The sequence below is a fragment of the Ornithodoros turicata genome, chromosome 6 (assembly GCF_037126465.1).
Source record: "Ornithodoros turicata isolate Travis chromosome 6, ASM3712646v1, whole genome shotgun sequence".
Classification (NCBI taxonomy): Eukaryota; Metazoa; Arthropoda; class Arachnida; order Ixodida; family Argasidae; genus Ornithodoros; species Ornithodoros turicata.
The window spans coordinates 60,100,460-60,120,343 of record NC_088206.1 but is presented as its reverse complement, the minus strand read 5'-3'; the positions used below and the strand labels follow the sequence as shown (position 1 = coordinate 60,120,343).

Sequence of the window (19,884 nt, the reverse complement as noted above, 5' to 3'; positions counted from 1 at the left end):
GGACATTGCGCACTGTGTGGGTGTCCAGAGGTTCCTTCTATGACATCTGAGAATAATCATTACGACATATGACTAAAGAGTGCACTATTTTGACAATGCGACCTTGGAGTTCCAGGTCGCTCCGCTCTAAGTACGCCCATGCTTCTTCAGCGTTGTACCATACTCCTGGTTCATGGTCCGCTCCGCGCCATCCAAACACAAATAACCTCGTTACACTGCCCCCCCCCCCCTCCCTTCCCAGATATCACATTTATTGTGACTTACCAGATAAGACTCTCTTGTGGTAAACGTCACAGGGTCAGCCGCTTCCACTTCTTGGCACGTGAAATGGACATTGCCTCGTGGCTGGACAAGGTGATTGCCTGATCTGGCCTGATCTATTAGATCCAGGGAGAGGCTATCCGCAGAGAACTCCACCTGCGATGCCGGGAAAGCTTTGTTTTCAAGACGACAGGGGCTTGGCTGCAAGTGTACCTTTCTGAGGCAGCCGACGAAGTTGCTTTTACTCTTGTAGCCCGGCAGAGGCTGCGTTTCAGTGCCGCCTACATACAGGAGGCTGCTTGTTAAAAACGAGAAAGATCCCGACGTGGAACCACGTTCCGTGTACACGCCATCAGCGGTGATTGACAGCTGCGCAGGACAAAGGTATCAAACGATCAGTTGTAAGGCTATGTATTCCGTTACTTTTGCTTCTGTGGGGGTGTTCCTCGCTACCTCCTAAGCTGTGCAAGGCAGTGAACCACCACGCATGCTGAGGAGTACAACTGGTACGAAAATGACTCATTTTAGAAGGAACTGTGATACTGCCACTTGGAGATTTAGGGACATCCGTACACCCTTCCGCTCTCTCAGCTATAATGAAAGGTTAATTGAAGGTTGCTGTCATACTTACATGATAAAAGCTCGTCGCCTTGCTTATCTGTAAAGAAAAGCACGTGTCATTGCCATTACATTATCGTGCGTTTCATCAACGATGAAGGAAGTTCTGTGGAAGGACGAAGACGTTAACTTTAAAATAAATTATATGAACGTTAATTTGTAATTTTCGATTTGATGATTGAGTGACCCTGGACTCTTACAGTTTGTTGGTCTTCGCAAAACATGATATCATTAAACAAAGATGCCACACGCACACGCATACATGGGATGATGATGTAGTGGACATCGACAACATCGACAGAGATGTCGATGAACATGGTACACAGACAAATACACGTGAGCATGTTACGTAAGACTGTTACATCAGCAAAACTGAGTCACCAATGCAAAATGTCAGTTACAAAATGCCCCTAACGCTTATGAACCGCTATTCATTCTTCATTTTCGCATGTGTCTATTTTCTAACGTTAAGCTAACCTGTTGAGCAATGTCAGTTTTATAATGAACTGGAAAGGCCTTTTAGTACAAACCCCACTGCAGTCTTCGTTAGTACAAATATTACATTTGCGTAGCTACGAATATTTGTGAACCTTCAAGAGATACCATGCATGTCCAAAAGCAGTACCAACCAACCGGTGTAAAAAGAAATTATTCAAAACTCATTACAGCTAAGCATCTGCGAATTTCAAGATATTACATCTCTGGCCAACACATCGGCAAACGTTCCCTTATTGCGCAATCCTGTAGTCGGTCCCAGACCATCCTGAAGCCAAAACGCTGCCTGGGGAAGTATGTCGGTGAAGCCCCCCCCCCCCCCCCCAGAAGCACAGTCGACAGATTACACAATAGCCAGAAAAAAAGAAAAAAAAAACGAATACTAGGCGTCTGAATTCTCTCCATTTTTAGCTGTGTACGAGTATATATGTCAGTAGTTCATGTTGTTGCATAAATGTTCCGCGCGTCAAAGCTCCACAGTGAAATTGCAGCTAGAAGAAACGAACGGCAACACGTGAATTAGGAAGAATATATTCTAAATTCTACAGTGAAATTTCTCTCGGCTCTCGCTATAAGCCCGCCTTATGAGCTTGCACTACGACTGCCATCCGGCGCCCACTTGGAACTGCTCTAGTCGGTTCTGGTAAGGCACATCAACAGTTCCTCGCAACGAAAGCAATGTACCCGTGGCCTTAACCGTGGTGTTCATACCTCTCGCACTTTTCGATGCACCACAACCCGGTGCCACTGATTGTCGTCGAAGCGCACCCTTGCTGGGCGCACTGTCTTCTCGAGAGCTCCCGAGCCGAGGCTCACGGAGAGAAGTAAACCGCCGTCTTTGAGACCTAATAACATGAAGTCCCCGAGGCCATCGCCGCTGTACCACAGGAGAGCAGTTGCCTGGCGGGTTTTGAAGGAGAGGGACACCTGGTCCGATGTGCTGACCACAGGAGCGGAAGGTGCTTCCAGGGCTAGAAACTCGTGGCCACGAAACGTCGCCTCCGCTTGACGCTTCTCTGTAAGAGGTGCATTCATAACTCATAAGCAGTGTAGTCAAGCTGATCAACTATATTTTGTCGAAGGGCAGCGATGAAATGCAGGATGTAAAAGTACTTGCGTTCTGCTATGCTGGATAGGAGGTTTCGTTCAGAAGAATGTAAAATCAGGGCCTTGGGTTCTCGTAGGTCGGTTATTTCTGTTCAGCTAGTCTGATTATTGAAAAGAACTAAAACACCAAGACATACTCTAACAGAATAAAGCGAATTGAAAAGAGAACTCAATACATTATTGGATGCGTACGAAGTGCGAGGAGAAAGAACTAAATGAACCAAAAGCCGTTCGCGCTGCCAGAAAGACACCATTCCAAGGCCGACTAATGGCATGTCATATTTCGTATCAGCGCAAATTCCCGTTCCGATATTTACTTTGCTTGTTCTGACATGCAACACATGCTCATGGTGTGCAGTTGTTAGCAGAATAAGCGCGAGTCGCAGAAGAGCGGTATGCAGCAGATCGATCACCGACCGTTCACCCGTTGCAAACTTCTGGGGCCGTGTCGTTCTGCCTCTCTAAGTAGAACTTTCTGGTGACAAACAGCCTCTCGAGAGAACTGTGGTCGACTAGACTCAGAGACAACTCAAATGTTACAGTCACAGAAGTCATCTCCCCAGAAGAGAATGTAGTCTGCACATTGAAAGTGGGACATAGAAGAAGATGGCGGAGACCAGGCAGACAGGGAAGCCGACTCGCATGTTACGTTATCACGAACATTCTACTTATTTGATATGAAAGCTAATGTGCTCTAAGTACGTTATCCCGGATGAGTGTTCACGCAACATGATCAGTTTACACGCAACAGCATGCAGGCGTACCATGCGCTTCGTCGTTCGGAGGTGTCATGCGCCCGCCTGCCAATCACGGGCATCTTTAGATTTGCGGGCAGAGTTGAGCTGTAGAGGTTGACTTGTCTCGAAGTATAATACGATCTAATCACATTCACTCCACCACTCCTTCACATTAGTCGCACCTCCGCACGTGCATGTGTGTACTCGCACCTCTCACTGTTACCAACTCCACATGTATCTGTAAACAGGCATCGTGTCCACCTGTAATGTCGTATTGTAATGATGGGAAAGAATGCGCACCTTGATCGCAGAATGCTCCTTCGAAATCTAGCCCCCTGCAATCACAGACGGCACCAGTGTCGGTGCTGATGCAGGCGCCCCCGTGCTCACAAGGGTCGTTCTGTTCGCAGACATCCGCAGCGGTGAAGCGCACACCTTTGAAACCTGCGCACCGTCCGCATTATTGACGAACACGTTTCGCTCCACAGTCCGTGTACCTATTGGTTCTTGCTTCTTAGCTGGATGGCCCTCTTCTGAAGCAAAGACAACTCCTCGGACTGCTCCCCTGAACCTTGGTTCGAAGTATACCGTGGGCAAGGACAGCGTAGCCAGCTTAGCGCCGTACCAAGACGGCACGCCACCGACGTAGACGAAGTTGTTGCCCAACGAATGATTGGTGGGATGGTCACCGAAGCTCCGTTGCTTGCCGCTGCTCATATCTTCGTCCACCTGATGGACGTAAGGTGAAACCTTGAGATTAGAGAAGACCTAGCACAAGTTTTCGTTACTCTTATGTTTCCGGTGCGCTGAGGACACAGCGTAAAAGCGGTACACTTTTCCCATGCACACTTTAAAGAGCTAGTACGACAACTAACCCTGAGCCTGGCTTCATGACGTTCCTTCTGGATCTCGACCCGATGCCAAGCACCATCGTGTAGATTCCTTCCAGCGCTTAGCACGAATGCAGGGTCTGGCCCTAACCTCAGCCTCAGGGACCCTTCGACGAGCTTCAGTTCGACAAAATGTCCTTGGCCACCGTCGTCCGCATACAAGAGGAGACCACTAGGGTCCGCCGTCTGGAAGTCTATGGACAGCGTCGAGAACGAACCTGACGTCACCCATCGCCGAAACTGGGCGTACGACGTCGTCGAACCTTCTAGCACCACAACGGAGGGTACTACTGACCCAGGATTGCAGATAACCTGGAACGTATGCGAAGTATATGTGGTATACAAAGCGTCAAGAGAATTTGAGCGTTAGCTCTTTAACATGTAGGAGCAAATAATTTAATTAAGAGGTGTAGGGAAGTGGTGGCAGGAGGGACTGTCGGCTCCCTGACTGGCTGTGGGGCCACTTTCACGCATGCATAGGGTGAGTATGATTATGCGATGGAATAGATCTTCCTTCCTGTTATCAGAATGACAAAAGTTCTACCTGCTATCAGAAAAGTTCATCCATATTTTTCGATACAGTACATTCAAACATATCAAGAACCAATTATGCAAGCGATCGTGCAAATCAAGAAAAAATCTGACTTACGGGGCAGAATTCTACAGACACCACACAAATGTATAGTGGATGAGGTGAGGTAAGCGGGCTAGACACTCTACACTGTTAAACCAGAACTTCACCACATAGCACGCTCAGAGCCAACCATCATTCTGTGTATTGATTTCCTGAAAATGGGACGAGGTGCCTATCTGGGACACATTATGCATGTCCCAGATAGGCGCCTCCCCCCTGTTTTGAACAAATCAGGACACGGAATGATATCATTCGGAATGATGGTTGGCTAGGAGCGTGCTATGTGGCGAAGTTCTGTTTTAACAGTGTATGGGATCTTCATGCAGAGAATACAGTTATCGTTTTTGATTTAAGGAGAGAGTAGGGAATATGCCTTTTTATAACAATGTGTATCCCAACTGCAGCCAAAAGGCATACTTCTGACGTTTTCAAGCAACCAGGAAAGAGTAGGATAGCATTGTGCACTCTTAAAACAACAATAAAAAAAAATATTGCACCGCATGGCATGATCTTAGCCAACCGTGATCCTGAATGGCATCGTTCTGCCTCTGATAGGTTAAAAACAAGAGACGTACGCCTTCTTGTGACACTGAGGCACACTCTTAGAAATGAACTTCACCGCATAGCACGCACCTAGCTAACCATAATCTCGAGTGATAACGTTGTCTGCGCTGATTTGTTAAAAAACGGGAAGCGTACGCCTTTTTGTGACAATTGTGAACAGCATAGGCGTCACAAGAAGGCGCACGCCTCCCGTTTTCAACAAATTAGGGCAGATAACGATATCATTCGAGATTATGGTTGGCTACATTCTTAAAAATGAACTTCACCACATAGCACGCTCGTAGCCAACCATCAGCCCGAGCGACATCGTTGTCTCCCCTGATTTGTTGAAAACGGAAGACGTGCGCCTTTTTGTGACACTCATGCGGAAATTTTAATTGTCACAAAAAGGCGTACGCCCTGTGCTTTCCACAAATTAGGAGTAATAACGGTACCATTCGATGTAATGTTCGGTTTTAGGGCGCGGTCTTGTGATAACAATATTAGTTCGCATTGTAAGTGTCGCAAAAACGCATAATACACACACAAAAAGAAACACGGGACTAGTCCTAGCTTTCAACCCTTTACCTGTTGAACACACGAGAAATGACAAAAAGACAAAGGTTGTCCTTGCCGATGTCGCAGCCGACCTTTAACTCCCCGAGCAGGGTTAACCATAAGCCACACGTGAGTGTTGATTAGGCCGTTCGTGCTGCTTTTTGACCGAAGCTGTCGTTGTGGGGCTGACACAATTATCTTTTTATGTTGGTCGTTGCAACAACGTCCCAGACGTGCACGTTAAAAGAAAAAGGAAAACGCGTATACGAGACGTGCGCGTGACGATCCCACGTGCGTACGCACCTTTCGATCTAAAAAGGACTTTTACCGCTACGAACGCCTATACACCTACATGACTCCACGTGGCGAGCTACGCGGACTGCTCGTATATTTTCCGTTTGCTCTACTTTCTCGTTTTACTTTTGTTCGCTTACACTATGGGTTCGTGCCTACAGGCCCAGTCGTTGCTTCGTAATATTGCTGGGTAGCGTGACATTTCCGAGCGGTCTGCCTGGCCTGCATGGCGGCATGTTGTGCGGGGGTATCGTACGTCCTGGGCCGACTTCACAGGGATCTGTGCCGATATTAGTCTTAATATTGCTTCGTCTGCATCATTGCGTTCTGAATTTTCAACGTGCGCTCTAAAAACTGGGCTTCACCGCAACTTGCGGAACTGTGGAGAACACGGAGCACGTGCTGGTCACGTGCCGACGCTTCCACTCTAGTCGGCGAACACTGAAGAACGCCCTTGCTAAACTTGACAACCGACCTTTTAGTGTTAAGAAGGTACTGGGGAGCTGGCCAAAGCAGCACCAACAACCTGCGCTGTGTGTCCTGGCGAACCACCTCAAGGACATACGTCCTGAAATAATCTTTGAAATCATTCAGTGTTTCCACGCATCAAGCGTCATGGAACAGCTGGTCGCACCAGTACGACCTACGTTTCCGTTTCTTTTTCTTTTTTTCACTTCTATTCTATTATATTCTGAACTTCACGGCATAGCAGGTTCTGCGCCAACCATTGTCACGAATGACAGGGTTATCGCTTCTGATTCGATGAGAGAGGGGGCGTACGCCTTTTGGTGTCAATTATCGTGCATCTAATTTGGCACAAAAAGGCGTACGCCCCCTCTTAATCTTAATCGCTTCATCGTCGTTAAGGTCGTTACGTGCTATAATGAGAGGCGGGAAATTCAAAAAGGCGGGCGGGAAATTCAAAAAGATGGGCACGTGACTGATTGCGCGTGACGTATATCACGCCCTTCACGTTTCGCGCGAAGACCTCCGTGCACGTGTTTTATCACGTGCCCTTCTCGACGAGTGCCCCGCCCCTCATTAGCTCGTAACGCGTGCAAGCAATAAAGCTCCCAAGTGATAAGCCGATAACCCTATCATTCGTGGCAGTGGTTGGCGCAGAGCGTGCTATGCGGTGAAGTTCAGTTTTTAGAGTGTGCCATCTCTTGATGGTCAACATTAACTATGGAACACAAAAATTCACTTAAACCGCTGTTGCCGCATAGAATTTGCTGGATGACACCAAGTTCAAATGGAACATATCGTCTAAAGCGTGTTCTCTGGAGTTGTTTCCAGACCCAGGTCGTCATCCTTCTGTCATTATTTTGCATTATATGTGCACGCTTTTTGTCTTATACATTTTGTATATTTTCTCACGCCTCATTGTTGTTTGTCTAGTTATACAGGGTGGTCCGTGTCTTCCCATTTCGCCTATTCCCATTTTGCCTAATGCTTCTTAGCAGATTATCTCGCCATCCCTTAGCAGGTTCACCGTCCTCGAACTGCAGGGGGTCCCATTTGGCCTAATGTATGCTGCAGACAGTCCCACTTCGCCTACTAATCCGTGTTACGTAAGAAAGAAGGCGGTCCTCTGGCATGCTGCCAAAAGTCAATTTCGGATCTTCATATAACTTTACATGCAACCTTGTTGGTTTCACTGAAGCATGAGGTCTGTATTTATAATTCATATTACACTATGGTTTCCTCCCTCATCTGTTGGTTCACAAATATAGACTGTGCAAGAGTGAAAACATAGTTCTTATTTACATTTTTTTAAATTAAAAGGGCAGCTTTGTTTTCTGCACTTCGAAATTCTTCCAAATTTGCAGCTCTACTCAATATGCATAGATGTCCCACGGCATCGAGGTACGACATCATGTCCCGTTCGCCATTCTGAATTATTGACTGCTCAATGACATTCTTAAGTAGCATCACAACTTTTTATTAATTCCAACGCCCTACGCCGGCTTTTTCAACTGACCCTAAGTGATTTGGGAGAAATTCACAGCACACCCTGGAGGAGACTAGAATTTGTACGACACCGACCAGAAAAGGAATTCCTGTCGGAAAATATTTCCATGTATAACTCCCACCGTTAGATAATGCGCAGGCCCTCTTCAGAGCACCTTTTTACCGAATAACGCGCGCGTTATACACCGGAAAATACGGTAGTTAGGTTGAACGTGGGTTAAGCCATCTCGCTCGGTGGTGTCGTGCTAACTGGGAGGCGGTGGGTTCGAATCCTGCCACCGGTTGTGCTGTCTGAGGTTTTCCCTGAGTTTTCGGAAGACTTTCGAGACGAATACCGGCACAGTTCCCCCTGAAGTCTGCCCAAGACGCATATTAACCCCCTATCCCCCCACTCCTTCCTGCTGTCCTCTCTCCATCTGTTCTCATCTGTACGTCGCTCATAGCCACCTCTCATCTCCACATAGCCACATCTCGCACCTCGCCGTCGCTGATAGCTTGGCGGCGCTAACACGAAAGAAAAAAAAAAGAGTTAAATTAAACACGACTATAGTGGCACCAGTTTCCATATTTAACATCGCTCAGGTGACACTGAACATGGCTCGAAGCCTTGTTTCATTCGTCATGCTGTCCATCAGGAGTCACTATGTAAAATGTTTGTAAAATGTTTTTGTTATATTTGTACATTATATTTACACCTTATATTTGCAAATGTAAAGGGTCTTTGTTTCGGACGACGTAAGGTAGTTGTCCGACGAGCACATTCATTTCTTGCACACGTGATCATCGGGTCGGAGCGTGTAAGTAACGCCCACTTGCCGACAGTCCCGTTTTGCCTAATGAGATTGCACGGCAGTCCCATTTCGCCTAACGGCTGTTACCCCTCCCGCCTCTTTAATCCGATAATCCGGGTTAGGCAAAATGGGAATAGGCTGATAGAAATTCATAGTAAAAACCGTAGGCCCCAGAGAGACATGCGGTCAAGGGATTTTTTTCTGCCAATAACTTTTGCCACATATTGCTAACATTTTTATTTCATTTCAACTGACGGAAAGTTAATTTCTTGAATTGAACTCCGAAATTGGTCCCCCGTGGTCATTTTACTCAGTATAGGGGTATAGCACATAATCCCACTCGTAATGCAATGGCAATTGCCGAAATAAATTCGCCGAAAATCCGTGGAAATGAGCCCTTGGCTCCGCCTCTTTTTTGACGGCTGGTAGTTGAGCGCAAAGCTGCGAAGGAAGGATGTTAGGAAGGAAGGATGAAAGAAAACGTTAGGTTGCCTAAGGAAATTTCAGAGTTCAATTCAAGAAATTAACTTTCCGTCAATTGAAATGAAATAAAAATGTTACCAATATGTGGGAAAAGTTATTGGCAGAAAAAAATCCCTTGACCGCATGTCTCTCCGGGGCCTATGTTTTTTACTATGAATTTCTATCATGGTTGGTGGACCACCCTGTATAATAATGTATAGTACATTCATCGATTGAGTTGTTATTGCATAATATATGCCATATTGTGTACTTTCTGTATGCTAATACGCCCCGAATTGCTTAATAATTAACCCGGAGGCTCCAACTCTAGTTCTATATTGAGCCTCCCAGAATACGATACATGAACTATCAATCAAATAAAAATAAAGTAATTACAGCGAGTTAATTAGGTAAATGCAGCTGACTTACGTGTGTGAGAAAATTAAGAAGCAAAAGGGCACAGAGCAAAAAGTGGCAGGGGCCCCTTTGAGGGGCCCCTGCAGCGAAGGGGCCCAGGAACCCCAGCCTAGCTTTCGCTATGGGACCCGGGGCTAGGACGACTTGAGGACGGCATGGTGTCGGTGACTCGGAGCAACTGTCCGCAAAGAGACAGTACTGTTCCTGAAAAAGGGGGAAAAAAGCGGAATTATTGATAAGTTGTTCATTCAATTATTGTTGTTGTTGTTGAGTGGAACACAACGAGACAATGCAACCATCAACGTCTACATGCTTCCACCATGGGCTTTTGCTTCCTGAGTGTACGTACTTTTTCGTTTCCCCTCAACAAATGGGATAGGGTGCCGCCTCAGCGGCGAAACATCCCACTGCATCACCATTACTTATATGTTGTTGTTGTTTTGCGTTTTTCTCTTTCTCCCTGTCTTTCTTCCTCACCTCTTCCTCACCTCTTTTCGTTCACGTGGCCAAGCCGTGTGTTATAGTGTTTCAGTTAAATCCCCAGGGCTAAATACTGTAAGTGTATGTATTTTTATTCGCCATGTATCAATTTTCCCGAATCGCGCATTCAGTCATTTGCGAAGTTATTCGCGAGTGTATTTCATTTCGCGATTCCAGGGCTGTTTCCTTTCGCGGGATAAACATCAAGCTGTGTTCGCGAGTACAATTTTTCGCGAATTTTTAGCGGCCGCCAAATTCGCGAAAATTAATATATCGCGATTAATACACTTTAATTAAATTAATACTTAAATTACTACACGTTTCCAGTAATTCGCGAACGGGTGCACGAATCGAAGAACTTTCTTTTTTGCAAGTATCTGTCCCGATACCATTTACAAGCTGCGCCCCGTGTGAATGAGTGGGAGGCGATCATTATTTAAATAAAAATTCAAATGAGCTTCGTGAGAAACATAACTTCTAAAGCAGGGGCCGTCGCCATTAAAATGGGTACTACCCTTTTTGGGACGTTCAGTGGGCACTTTTGAGAGAAAAATCTGCCACCGAAGCGGGTCATTTGTTGCAGTAATTAATTGGTTTCGGTTTACATATTTTTGTCGCGGTTGGTCGCGGAGAAGCGCGAAATGACGCTTTTGTTGCGGTAGATGTCACCTCCTGTAATGTCGCCTCCTCATTGTTTTTGTACTGACGAAATGCAGTCCACTGCATGAGAGCTTGTATCGTAATAAACACAGTAATTTCAATGCTTTATCTTTTTATCACTAATGAAATTGACAGAATGTGACCTGGATGCAAATCCCCGCAAAATGCCGGCCTATGAAGTTGACCCGAGGCGCAAGATCCCGCCGATCTCTGTAATTAACAGGACACTCCAACTTCACCACAAGACACGATGGGAACCAAGCGTCATTTAGAATGATGCCGTTCTCTTTACTGATTTGTCGAAAGCACGCAGCGCACCCTTTTTGTGTCAGCATGCATAGGTTAATTGGTACAAAAAGGCGTACACATCCGATCTTCAGTTCGTTTCGGTTCCCTCCCAGAGCGTTACACTATTAAAAGAGAGGTGGTTGTGGTGGTGGTGGTGGTGGTGGTGGTGGTGGTGGTGGTGGTGGTGGTACAGGTGAAAGGGCTCGCCGTTGTAGGCCTCACACAGGGGGGCATCACTCTGTACGATGGTTGGCCTTCAGCGTGCTATGTGGTGAAGCTTTGTTTTAAGAGTGCACGGAATAATGCCGTTATATCGCTCCCGGTTTGTGGGAGACGCGAGGGGTGCGCCTTTTTGTGACGATTACAGTAACTGCACATGTGTCACAAAAAGGCGTACGCCTCCAGTTTTCAACAAAATCGGGAGAGAGAACGTTGCCATTGCGGGATGATCGTTGTCTACCATCATCCCGAGTGATATCGTTCTCTCCCTTCATTTGAAGAAAACTGGTGCGTACGCCATTGTTGTGGAATTTATGAACGAGACAAGTCCTTGAGCTTAATTCCAAGTAGCAAGCAGCACGCTGCTCGAAAAGCTCCAAGGGTAATGATATTCAGTGGAATCCGCACGGAATTGAACCAAACCAAACATCAGCGATAATTATCAGTGAAGAGCGGGTCGAGAGGTACCAGGTACCACTATATGACCATGAATTGAAGAAGGGGGACATTTCTGGCAACACAGCTGTGTTCTTTTCCCTTTTTATTTTCCCCTTGTATTCTGTAAGTCGGACACCTCCCTAAGTAGGACACATTGCAGTTGCACCGCGGATGTCCAAGTTGGGAGGTTTAACTGTTTCAAACACGTATACGCCACTATATGTGCTGGGTGAGTCGCGTAGCTTCCCGTTTAGGAGGCGTGCCCAGTGTCACGTGATCCCCGCCTAAATTTTAGCAGGCAGTTCGTTAGCCCCTTTAAAGCGCACCATCGCGCTCATTTTCACTAATTAGAAAGATTCGCGTCGCCTAAATTAAGGAAGCAGTGGTCGCTGCTGAACTTACCGAATAAAGAGGAAAAACGAAAGAAAATAAAACACACACACACGATACCAGAGTCTATGTATAAGGCATCCGAGAGAGATTTATAGGTGCTCGTATATTTAATTAAGGCGAGCTTACGCTCTCTTTGTCTTCCGTGCAGATTACTTTCCATCTCGTGGTAGAAAATGCTCAAAGAATCGGAAAATGCCTTGTTAAGAAGGTTTCTTTCTCTCTCTCTCTCTCTCTCGTCGTACGGTTCCAGGTGACCTTCTGATTGATTGATTTATAAAAGAAAAAATGGAGTAGCCAGTCCCGAGTGGCTCGGGACTGGCTACTCCAGGACGCGTTATTCAGAAAAGAAATGGAAACTCTGGCTCTTCGTCAGTGCACTGTTTGACGTGCTTGTGCTTTGCCTTCCAGATTTATTAATCCGTCTTAGACTTTGGGGTTAACGTATTCACAAAGTAAGGCATTACCGGTAATGCATTACATTTGTGTAATGATTAATTGTAATGCGTTACATTTTGGGAACACGTAATTAATAATGAAATTGCATTTTGACCGAGTAATGCGCCGTAGCATTACTCAATACTTGGATTGAATGTTCTGGCATTCTCTCAAGTCAACAGTTAAAATTTTGCTGTGTCGAGGCACGGAAAATCCCTCAACCCGTCTTTAAGAATGACCAGGACGAGACCGAAGCGTGGGGCATATTTCATTCATTCTTGACACCATTGCATTACAACTATAGCCGTACACTCTTAAAAATGAACTTCACCACATAGCACGCTCCTAGCTAACCATCATCCCGAATGACAACGTTCTCGCCCCTGATTTGTTGAAAACGGGAGGACGAGCCTACTTTGTGGCCATTATGCACCACTAACCAAACCATCATCTCTAATGATATCGTCATCTGCCATGATTTGTTGAAAACGGGAGGCGTACGCCTTTTTTTGTGACTATTATCATAAGTGTCACAAAAAAGGCGTACGCCTCCTGTTTTCAACAAATCAGTGGGCTTAATCGCTTCATCGTCGTTACGGTCGTTACAAGCTAACGAGTGGCGGGAAATTTAAAAAGGTGGGCACGTGTTGAAACACGTGCACGGCGCTCTTCGCTCGATACGCGAAGGCCGTGGTACACGTCACGCGCAATGTGTCACGTGCCCTCCTTTTTGAATTTCCCGCCACTCGTTAGATTGTAACGACCATAACGACGATGAAGCGATTAAGCACCCAGGGCAGATAACAATATCGTTCGAGATGATGGTTGGCTAGGAGCGTGCTATGCGGTGAAGTTCATTTCTAAGAGTGTATTGTATAAGAGTGTAAGAGCGTATTAGTGCCATTGTTTCTGTTTAACTTCGATGTTTCACTGTTAACTTTGTTGCTTTTTTGTCTATTTGAATGTCTTTGTTTTTCATGCATAATATTTTGTGGTGCACAAATAAGAAGACCCTAGTGGTTTGTTTTTGGTTACCTAAACCAAAATAAAGTTATTATTATTATTATCATTATTATTATTATTATTGTTATTATTATTATTATTATTATTATTAATGAATCGTGCAGTGATGCACAATATTACGACCTACAACATTACGAGGAGAACAACTGGTCTAGCGCAGTACCACCAGGCGCTGTGCCATCACAAAATTACTCCGTGCAGAGCGGTGCCACATCATATACTGTGACACCGCTGCGTATTTTTGCGACGGCAAATTGCTACGCCATCCTAAAAGACGTAAGCAAACTGCCTGACTGACGCATTGCCGTTACCCCACGTTGAAGAAAAGGGAATACGGCAAAAATGTGCAGCGCGCGGGACCAATAGGAATGAAGGAATAAGTAACAAAGTCTTACTTTGCTACTTCCTACTAGTTCGTAGTACTTCCTGTTGTGTTGCCCATCATGACCACGAGATTCGAATCTGAGGAAGTGTCTCAGTCTTGTAAGTTCCCTCGCATTGGCGAGAGTGTTTTCACACAAAAGCTCTGGCAAGAGTCGCACTCTAAATACAGAACCTCACCGCACAACGGGCTCGAGGCTGACAACTAGAGAGAATGATACTGTCATCGCTCCTGATTTTAGAAGAGAGAGAGAGACATACGCTTTATTGAGACCATTGAGATAAATACAACAATAGAAACATGAATACAAAGTGTAAACATTTTTATGAATTTGAATTGAATTGTGAGAAAGAAAGAAAAGAAATTTGAACGCGTCACCCGACGAGTTCTGCTACTTGATTAGGTCGTGATGTTCCCTGCCTGAGCGTGACCGAATACGACAAGCGGTCTCACCACCACCACCACCACCACTACCACCTTAGGTTAGATCAGATCGGATCGGATCGGGTCGGGTCGGGTCGGGTTATAAAAAGAAGCATATGGAGATATTGGCTCTTACATCCAAGGAGCTCCAATCGCTTATAAATTCACGTCACTTATAAAAGAAACATTTACCATGTTACATATACAGCATGGTGTGCCATTTCTGTAGTTTGTATTGTTCTGTAGTGTGTATTTTTGTTCTGTTCAGTTTCCAGAGTATGATTGTTTTTCCGTTTTGCGTTTCTCTTTTTTCTCTCGCCTCCTTTTTTTATTCACGTGACCGTACCGCATATGTTATATGTACATGTCACCCCCATTAACGTAACCTCATAAGAGTCACAAAAAGGGCGTACGCAAGCAATCAGGGGGCAGTACGATATGATTCGGGATAGTAGTTGGCTATAAAAGCATGCTATGTGGTGAAATTTTGTTTTAAGAGTATAGGGAACGCATGTATAGAACAAAGACCTCTCTCCTACACGCTACAGATAAGGAGGTGCGATCATCGCTCTTGCGCAAGGGCGAGCCTTATCTGTTGCGCAATACACAACAGCCCAAAAAGGAGCCGAAATTTATGGAGGGAACCGTCACCGCGCATTTAAAAGACATACTAACTCGCAGTTTCACAATGTATTTCAAATGGTCTATCTTGAGAAAGGCCTATATGTGGATTGCCTAAACGAGGGTTAGTCCGCGTAAGAACATAATAAAAAATTACGGTAGCAGAGTGGCAAACCAAATATAGGACTTCCATATTTCACTCTGCCACTGTTTTCTCACTAACGCACTATTCTTTCCGAAACCGTGGAACGTTACAGAAAGCATTGCGTGGATTTCCCAAATTCTTCCAACTCGTAGCTTCTTTCAAAACAAAACCACTAAAAAAATAATAAAAAAGATGCACGTTACTACCCTCCGTTCTTTCGTAATGTCGTTCCTTCTTTCCATCTCCCATCTGTTGAACAGCGCCAGGAATAGAGAGAGAAAGAGAGAGAAAAGAAGAAAAATAATGTATAGCAATGCTCGACGTGCGTGCGTGCCACATGCGAACACTTCTTTCCGAGCACTACCGCGACCATACACTCCGATACTCCCATACATCAAAACGCTCCCAATATCCGGAAACGGAGCGAAATCTCTGAGCCGGAATGTCTGCCTGCCGGACAGTCCGCGAAATTGTGGCCGGCCAGCCGTGAAATTCGAACGCTTTCCAAAGATCCTCTCCTTCTTTCTTTCTTCAACGGACCTCCTTCTTTGGAATTCCGAGCGGTGCTTCTGGAGGGACGGAATTTGGACGACAGGATTTATTCGCTATTCTTTTTTGCACGCGGACGGATATGAGCCAGAACTTCCTCAAACACTTCGCGGGTTCCCGTATGAGAAAGAAAAAAAAAAAAAAAAAGAAGAAGACTTTGGAGGTCTACATTGGGTCGGACGAACGAACGCAGTGATGGGTGAGGGTTTAAGAGGGATTCCGTGGGTTGTGTCGTCCGGGGACAGACGATCCCAGAAGCTCATCGACGTAGCTTCTTTTTGGTCCAACCCGCTTCTGTTTCGTTTTCTCTTATTCTTTTGCGGTAGTGTATACACTCGAAAAAGCGAGCCTTCGTTCTATAATGTGCTATTTTGGAATCACAGTTTCCTTCATTTTTCCGTTCCTGTCCTTTTCACGGATGAGATATTGCCCGGGATTATGCGGCTTTCGCGGGTTAACGGCTATCTTCTGTGAAGGCTGCTTCCCTGCACGGGATTTAAGTATGCAAAGAAGCCAGCTCTACAGGGAACGTACGTTCTGGGTGTGCGACAAGGCCGTACGTGGTGCTCGTTACAAAAAGAAAGAGAAAAATAATTTTTTCATAATTCGTGGCTTTACGTTCGGTGCGACATCTGTGATCATAGCGACGGTCTGTGGATTAATTTTGCTCACCAGGGAGTTTTTCTAACGTGCGCCGAAAGCTCGAGCACAAGGCACACCGTACTTAACGTCCCTCGCGGAAGACGGCGTGTCCAGGCAACTTCACTCTCTTAAAGATGAACTACCAGCGGCATGGCCGAGTGGGCTAAGGCGTCCGCTCGTTGGTTGTAACCAAGGTCGTGCTGTAGACTGGGAGGTGGTGGGTTCGAATCCTACCGCCGGCTGTGCTGTCTGAGGTTTTCCCTGGGTTTTCCGAAGACTTTCCAGTTTTTCCACAGACCCAGACTTTCCAGACTTTCCACAGTTCCCCCTAAAAGTCGGCCCAGGACGCATACTAATCCCCCTGTCCCCCACTCCTTCCTGCTGTCCTCTCTCCGTCTGCTCACATCTGCACGCCGTTCATAGCCACAGTTGCTTCGCGGCGCTAACACGCAATAAAAAAAATTAAAAATGAACTTCCCCGCATAGCACGCTCCTAGCCAACCATCATCTCGAATGATGTCGTTATCTGGCCTGATTTGTTGCAAACGGGAGGCGTACGGCTTTTTTGTGACACTTATATGCTGTTCATGATTTCACAAAAAAAGGCGTACGCCTCCCGTTTTCAACAAATCAGGGCAGATAACGATATCATTCAAGATGATGGTTGACTAGGAGCGTGCTATGCGGTAAAGTTCATTTCTAAGAGTGCACTCTCAGAACACAACATCACCGCAAAGCACGCTGTCTGCCAACCACTGCCAGAAACGATAGGGTTACCCCTTCGAAGAGTGAGGGTGGCGTACGCCTTTTTGTAGCAATTTGGATATATGATAATTGCTGCAAAAAGGCTACGCCCCCCCCCCTCTCTCTCTCTCTCTCTTCAAATCAGAAGCAATAACCCTATCATTCGCGCACAACGTGCTATGCGGTGAAGTTCTGTTCTTAGAGTCTTGTACCCTGCCGTCAGGTTGCTGGCGTCCTCGACTGGTTTCGAACCCGTAACCTTGGGATCCGTAGGCGAACACGCTAAAAGAATTGTGTGTGTTTGACTGTTTGTGTCTGTTTGCGACACACATTGGCCAGTGTGTAGGAGCTTGTTGTGTGTTTTTACCTTGTGCATATTTTACTCATTGAGACCAGCAAGGTAGCCGGATAAATATCTCATGGGGAGAGGGGGGATTCTGTGGGGAGTTTACATCGGGGAGGAGGTGTTTCCCTCTTCCAAATGCACTACCAAAGGTATGATTTCGGGGGTTTACCCTCCCCCCCTCTTTACACTCTAAAGGCAGAACTTCACCGCATAGCACGTTGTGCGCCAACCATTGCTACGAATGATAGTGTTATCGCTTCTGATTCTAAGAAAGAGGGGATCTACGCCTTTTTGTTTCAATTTGGTATATGATAATTGACACAAAAGGCGTACGCCCCACCCCCTTCGTGCTACGCTCATGATAGAGACCACTACACTCTTAAAAATGAACTTCACCACATAGCACGCTCCTAGCCAACCATCATCCCGAATGACAACGTTCTCGCCCCTGATTTGTTGAAAACGGGAGGAGGAGCCTATTTTGTGCCATTATGCACGGCACAAAATAGGCTCCTCCTCCCGTTTTCAACAAATCAGGGGCGAGAACGTTGTCATTCGGGATGATGGTTGGCTAGGAGCGTGCTATGTGGTGAAGTTCATTTTTAAGAGTGTACTTTATGTGCTTACTTCAAACGAATCTGGTGAAAATTGGCGTGTCTTCATTTTGTGAAGTCAGCCAGCAAAGCTTATACAGGTCCGATCATACGGATTAGAGAAACAATATAATATAGATCACCTGCCTATAGTCAAATGCAGGACGTGCTTCGTTACGGTCAATGTTGTTTTTTATTTATTGTTGGAATTGGGTTACACTGCTTTTCGCAAAAAGAAAAATGTCCATTTGCAATACTGGTAATAAACGACGAAGAAGCTGAGTTGAGTTTGAATTTTAATGTAAAGACGAAGAAAGAAACCGGAGGCTCCATTTTGTAAACTGTCATGCATATTGCAACAAGGCAGTGGCAAATGATGCCTAAAAAACGCTATTATCCTCTTTGGATATGTCTGCTCCTCCATCCTAGAGTTGTAAACCTCTAAGGGTCAGTTCTCACTTGGCGACGTCCGACGCGGCGTCGTGAGCGGGCGGCGGAAGTACAGGCGCATTTCCGCCGCCCCGTCAACGCGCACGATTTTCATGTTCCCACCACAGTGGCATTCCGTCGTCCAAAGCAGACGAAAAATCAGGAGGCGTGGCCTTTCTCTGTCACCTAATTGGTCGCCAACTGTCGTTCTCGGCAGCTCTCGCCGACGTCGTGAAAGAAGGTCGGCATGGCAGTTTTTTTGGCTCGACGTCTCTCCTCTCCCGACTCCGGAAATGCGCGTCTATTTCCGCCGCCCGCTCACGACGCCGCGTCGGGGGTCGCCAAGTGAGAACTGGCCCTAACCATGCAACGACCTGTCGACGGACGTAGCTAGGATGCTCTGAAAGAGCATCGCCGTAGCGATACTAGACACTGTCAAAGCATATGACGTTTCGATACAAAGAATGAATACAACATTCTTCCGCCAAAATTGTATCCCTATAATGTACCGGTACAGGCACTAGTCACGACGAAAACGGCAATTGCGTACTTCTTTTCATTTTACTGTTCTGCTTTTGTTGATTAAGTGGTTCCCCCCTGTTCCTCTTTTTGTACGATTGAAAATCCAAATTGCATACTTCTTTTCCAAGGTACATGTATCAGCGTATCGAAATGCTGTCGACGTTCTCCCTGTATCTTCCGATAGTGTATAGTACTTGCGGTACATATCCTAACGCCGCTTTTGATACACGGCTACCAACACAAAAGAAAATGTCGCCGGTGTAAATTGTATCGCTGATACTGGCCATCCAGCCAATTCCACAAACCTTCGCAGGAACCGTATATTGCGGACTCGCTTACAACGATTTCATGCTGCGTCATGACCCCACCGTCGAAATTATGCAAGAAAAAGCGTCGATTAGTAAATGCCCCACTTGACCCCTTTTCCCTCATATCAATCAATCAACTGATTTCATAACTGAAACGCACAAGCTGCCGAGCTAGCACGGAGCACCTTTCCATTCATTACAATTTCGACCGGATAAAGCGATGCACTGCTCGCTCTCTCGCACCACCTGTTCCCTACTTTTCTCTCCCTTCTTTTTCTCTCTCCCCCTCTGATCACTCCGTACCAGTTTTATTTTTCCCCTTTCTCGATTCTGTTCCTTTTACTACATCATCGCACCTATACGCCTTTCCCTCTCCCAACGAGTGAGGGCGTGACGAGAAATGCTTCAGATGGCCTTCCATGTGCACGGAACAGAGCAGCTCTGAATTCCAAAAGAGCACTAATTA

The 19,884-nt window shown here is 46.0% G+C and overlaps 1 protein-coding gene across 1 annotated transcript in view; it reads right to left on the bottom strand.

The window, feature by feature from the left end:
• Positions 1–19,470, bottom strand: part of LOC135398674 (neurexin 1-like) — a 36,145-nt gene extending 16,675 nt beyond the window's left edge. The window contains exons 1-10 of the mRNA XM_064630059.1: positions 19,416–19,470; positions 14,110–14,240; positions 9,791–9,982; positions 4,094–4,420; positions 3,716–3,947; positions 3,519–3,662; positions 2,086–2,390; positions 893–919; positions 475–630; positions 265–417 (exon numbers count right to left, since the gene is read on the bottom strand). Coding sequence (XP_064486129.1) covers positions 265–417; positions 475–630; positions 893–919; positions 2,086–2,390; positions 3,519–3,662; positions 3,716–3,947; positions 4,094–4,420; positions 9,791–9,982; positions 14,110–14,240; positions 19,416–19,470 — 1,722 coding nt within the window. The remainder of the gene's footprint in view (positions 1–264; positions 418–474; positions 631–892; positions 920–2,085; positions 2,391–3,518; positions 3,663–3,715; positions 3,948–4,093; positions 4,421–9,790; positions 9,983–14,109; positions 14,241–19,415) is intronic.
• Between the last annotated feature and the right edge of the window lie 414 nt (positions 19,471–19,884).